Source organism: Chenopodium quinoa, unplaced genomic scaffold (assembly GCF_001683475.1).
Source record: "Chenopodium quinoa cultivar QQ74 unplaced genomic scaffold, ASM168347v1, whole genome shotgun sequence".
In the NCBI taxonomy this organism is placed as follows: Eukaryota; Viridiplantae; Streptophyta; class Magnoliopsida; order Caryophyllales; family Amaranthaceae; genus Chenopodium; species Chenopodium quinoa.
This window is the reverse complement of record NW_018743518.1, coordinates 69,712-74,669: the sequence shown is the minus strand read 5'-3', so window position 1 is coordinate 74,669 and position 4,958 is coordinate 69,712. Positions and strand designations below refer to the sequence as shown.

The window sequence follows — 4,958 nt, the reverse complement described above, 5'->3', positions numbered from 1 at the left end:
ACCCCTGAATAAGTAACCCCGGGCACGCGATGTGGTCAGCCACACAGAAAAAACACTGATCTTATAAAATATTGCATTAATTACAGTTTAAAGTTTGTTTGTTTATATTAATCACAATTAATGATAATGAACTTAAACATACAGGAGAATATACCTATAGATCAACTGTTCCAGGTGCTAAAATGTTCAAGACATGGACTGACATCAGATGAGGGCCACAGTAGACTCATCAAATTAGGCCCTAACAAATTGGAGGAGAAGAAGGTAACTCCCCAGTCCCATATACAAAAGCTTATTTGTTTATTTGATCCCATACATAATTTTTTTTTAATATCAAATTAGCTTAATATATACGAATTTTAATCCTTTTAACAGGAAAATAAGCTTCTCAAATTCCTTGGATTCATGTGGAATCCCCTATCATGGGTGATGGAGATTGCTGCTTTGATGGCTATTGTTTTGGCTAATGGAGGAGTAATCACTTTTTCCTTTGTCATTTTATTACATACATTCCCTTCAACACTACTTAATTGACATCTTATTTACTACTTTAATCAATGAACAGGGTAAGCCCCCAGATTGGCAAGACTTTGTCGGAATCATCACATTGCTTGTCATTAACTCTACCATCAGTTTCATCGAAGAAAACAATGCCGGTAATGCTGCTGCAGCACTTATGGCAGGCCTAGCTCCTAAAACCAAGGTACTGTGCCTGTTTTTCGCTGTCACTCACTTAGCCTAAGCTACTACGAGTAGTTATAAAATTACAGTACCAATATAATGCATGATTCTACTTGTGTAAAGGATATCAAAATTCTGAAATGAATCATTTGTAGGTCCTTAGAGATGGGAAATGGGGTGAACAGGAAGCTGAAATTCTTGTACCAGGAGATATCATCAGCATCAAGCTAGGAGATATTGTTCCTGCTGATGCTCGCCTCTTAGAAGGAGACCCGCTTAAGATCGATCAATCAGCTCTCACTGGTGAATCCTTGCCGGTAAACAAACACCCAGGTGATGGAGTTTTCTCAGGATCCACTTGCAAGCAAGGTGAGATTGAGGCTGTTGTAATAGCCACCGGTGTTCACACCTTCTTTGGCAAGGCTGCTCACCTTGTTGATAGTACTAACCAAGTTGGTCACTTCCAACAGGTAAAACTAAGTTACGACAAATGCTAGACAATGACATTAATGATATTCATTTCCAAAAAAAAAAAAAAAAAAAAAAAGATTAAGACATGAGTATTAATCAATTATCGATACAGGTGCTGACGTCAATTGGAAACTTCTGCATAATTTCGATTGGTGTTGGAATACTAGTTGAGTTAGTAGTGATGTACCCAATTCAACGTAGGAAGTATAGGGATGGAATAGACAATCTACTGGTGTTGCTTATTGGTGGAATTCCAATTGCTATGCCAACGGTGTTGTCAGTGACAATGGCCATCGGATCTCACCGTTTGTCTCAACAAGGTGCGATCACCAAGAGAATGACAGCCATTGAGGAAATGGCTGGCATGGATGTCCTTTGTAGTGATAAGACAGGAACTCTCACACTTAACAAACTAACAGTTGACAAGAACATGGTTGAGGTTTGGAAATATTTTGTTAAAATTAAATTTTTTTGCTCTCTTTAGACTTCAATTTGCAAATTATCCACTTTTTTCATGCAGATATTTATGCCCGATTTAGATAAAAATACTGCAATCTTGCTGGCAGCTAGGGCTTCTCGTGTTGAAAATCAAGATGCAATAGATACTTGCATTGTAGGGATGTTGGCTGATCCCAAGGAGGCAAGAGCAGGAATCACGGAGGTACATTTTCTTCCATTCAATCCAGTAGAAAAGCGTACGGCCATTACTTATATTGACGCTGAGGGCGATTGGCATAGGGTTAGCAAGGGTGCTCCAGAGCAGGTAGGTGAAAAGAATTAGTAATTGATCATTAAAATCAAAGGTCATTTTTTCTATATACTTCAAATTAAAGCTTTATTTTGACATACATTTTCACCTAAATAATGATTGCAGATCATTGAGCTTTGCAACCTTGGTCATGACGCAAGGAGCAAAGCTCATGCCATCATCGATAAATTTGCTGATCGAGGTCTTAGATCCCTTGGTGTTGCAAGACAGGTGAACTATATCTTTAAAGTCATAAATAAGTTAGTCATGCAATTAAAACTTCTTACATGTCCCATTTTCTCTCTTCTAGGCTATTCCCAAGAAGAGCAAGGATAGCCCAGGAGGACCGTGGAAGTTTGTTGGTTTATTGCCTCTGTTCGATCCTCCAAGGCACGATAGTGCTGAGACTATAAGACGTGCATTGAGTCTTGGTGTTAATGTTAAGATGATCACTGGTGACCAACTAGCCATTGGTAAGGAGACAGGTCGTAGGCTTGGCATGGGAACTAACATGTATCCTTCATCTTTCTTACTTGGTCAGCATAAGGACGAGAGCATTGCTTCCATTCCTATTGAGGAGCTCATTGAAAAAGCTGACGGGTTTGCTGGCGTCTTCCCTGGTATTCATATACTACAGTACTATGCTTTAACTATTCTTTTTTTTTTTTACCATTGTTTAACAATAGTTATGGATAAATGCAGAGCACAAGTATGAGATTGTAAAGAAATTGCAAGATAGGAATCACATATGTGGTATGACAGGAGATGGAGTGAATGATGCTCCAGCCTTGAAGAGGGCAGATATTGGTATAGCTGTTGACGATGCTACTGATGCAGCTAGAAGTGCATCTGACATTGTGCTCACCGAACCAGGGCTTAGTGTGATTATTAGTGCTGTCTTGACTAGCCGAGCCATTTTCCAAAGAATGAAGAACTACACCATATATGCAGTTTCCATAACCATTCGTATTGTGATGGGGTTTATGCTCATCGCCCTTATTTGGAAGTTTGATTTTGCTCCCTTCATGGTTTTGATAATTGCAGTTCTTAATGATGGGACCATTATGACTATCTCCAAGGACAGAGTCAAACCTTCTCCTACACCAGACTCTTGGAAGCTCAAGGAAATTTTTGCCACCGGTGTTGTCCTTGGCACTTATCTTGCTCTCATGACCGTCCTATTCTTCTGGGCTGTTAATGACACCAGCTTCTTTTCTGTAATAAATTCTTTGCATCTTTTATGTAGTACAATTTTTTATATATTATCATTTTTAACAGTTCACACACATTATAATTTCATATGCTTAATGAATGGCAGGACAAATTTCATGTGAGATCGATCAGGGGAAATGAAGAGGAGCTAATGGCTGCCTTGTACCTTCAAGTGAGTATTGTAAGTCAGGCACTAATATTTGTAACTCGGTCAAGGAGTTGGTCCTGCATTGAACGTCCTGGCTTCATGCTTCTCGGTGCTTTCTTCTTAGCGCAATTGGTGAGTTAGACAAAACTCTTATTTTCTAAAAATAAAATTTTAATATAACATCCTAACACAAGGCTATCCACTTTTATTATTGGGGGTTACTCAGATTGCCACACTCATTGCTGTCTATGCAAATTGGGGATTTGCACGTATTAAGGGCATTGGATGGGGATGGGCCGGTGTAATCTGGCTTTTCAGTATCATCACTTATGTACCCTTAGATTTCTTGAAATTCATAATCAGGTATGCCTTGACTGGTAAGGCGTGGGATAATCTGCTTGAAAGGAAGGTAATTTTTCTCTCTCTCAGAAATTTCTATTATTATTTTTATATTTTAAATTCAATTTCTATTTCAGTATTGTAGGAGGGTAGTACTTCGTATATTTTATTGTTTGGAAAAGTGCATTTGTTATGGTACTCATTACATTTTAAAACTGACAATATATGTAGACTGCATTCACAAGCAAAAAGGATTATGGAAAGGGCGAGAGAGAAGCTCAATGGGCTGCTGCTCAACGTACACTACATGGCCTAGAGGCTCCAGAAAATCCAGATCTCCTCGCAGACAAAAACAACTATCGAGAATTAACAGAAATTGCTGAGCAGGCTAAAAGACGTGCTGAGATTGCTAGGTAAGACAAGACACCCTTGGTAACAATTTTTATCTTTTAAGAAAAACAGAACCGTGAGGGGAGAAAAATGATTCTCCCTTATACTTTCTGTCATCAAGTCACTCGTGCAGAAAGCAGTGGGAAATCGTTTGGCTTCTCCTTAAATAGGGTTCTATTCACTTAGGGAAATCACATTGGAGGGATAGAAAATAAATTAATCTAGTCTATATTATTGTCAAGATGGGTAATGATAATAACAATAACTATTATTACTACTTTCAGGTTAAGGGAACTTCACACACTAAAAGGGCACGTGGAGTCAGTAGTCAAGCTCAAGAATCTTGACATCGAGACGATCCAACAAAACTACACAGTCTAAGTATTCAAAAGAGAGGATTATCAGGCTCAAGCTCTAAGCTACTCCACTACTTTGGCATCTGGTGGTAGATAAAAGTGATGAAGATATAAGAAAAATGGGAAGCCTAGCTATTTTTTTCCCTTGTTTCCTTTTTCTTATTTGAAGTTTGTTATAGATGCAAACCCAACGCCAATAAACCCAGCCACAGAGATTTCGCTCGGAGAAGATACAAAAATAGGCTTTTAGAGAAGATAAGACTAGTACAATCTTATCAAAAAAAAATCCAGAAAATGATAAAAAAAAGATTAGTACCATTTTGAGTCTTATGAAAAGTTGTCCCACTCTCTCAATGAAAGAAGATTTAGCTTTGTTTTCCAACTAAATCTGCTTTCGTCAGTTTTGCATAATTGTATAACATTGACTAGTTCATTCAAATAATCAATATAGTTCTTGAATCATCATTGATAATCTGTCAAGAAGATTTGAAAAATTTGTTAAAAACCATCAAGGGAAAAACAAATTTTGTTAAAAATCAATTTTTTTTTTGTCAAAGTACACCTATTTTTAATTTTTTTTTTGTAAGTCCCATCACTCCGGGATTCCAACCTT

General features: G+C 37.8%; 1 protein-coding gene across 2 annotated transcripts; it reads left to right on the top strand.

The window, feature by feature from the left end:
• Nucleotides 1–661: 661 nt before the first annotated feature.
• Nucleotides 662–4,719, top strand: LOC110739954 (ATPase 9, plasma membrane-type). Of its 2 annotated transcripts, none has more exons than XM_021920434.1 (11): nt 662–703; nt 837–1,151; nt 1,265–1,591; nt 1,673–1,915; nt 2,036–2,131; nt 2,211–2,520; nt 2,603–3,117; nt 3,219–3,392; nt 3,487–3,669; nt 3,831–4,012; nt 4,274–4,719. In XM_021920434.1, the coding sequence occupies exons 1-11, from the start codon at nt 677–679 to the stop codon at nt 4,368–4,370; spliced, it is 2,469 nt and encodes an 822-aa protein (XP_021776126.1). In that variant the 5' UTR covers nt 662–676; the 3' UTR covers nt 4,371–4,719. The 2 variants fall into 2 exon arrangements, with proteins under 2 accessions (XP_021776126.1, XP_021776125.1); XM_021920433.1 differs by having other exon boundaries at nt 2,027–2,131.
• The last annotated feature ends 239 nt before the right edge of the window (nt 4,720–4,958 follow it).

Bases quoted from the DNA above. Each gene is read 5' to 3' on its own strand.
- LOC110739954 (XM_021920433.1), top strand. From the start codon at position 677: ATGGCAGGCCTAGCTCCTAAAACCAAG. The intron at 1,152-1,264 runs GTAAAACTAAGT...TTATCGATACAG, and splicing joins AAGTTGGTCACTTCCAACAG to GTGCTGACGTCAATTGGAAA. The intron at 1,592-1,672 runs GTTTGGAAATAT...TTTTTCATGCAG, and splicing joins TTGACAAGAACATGGTTGAG to ATATTTATGCCCGATTTAGA.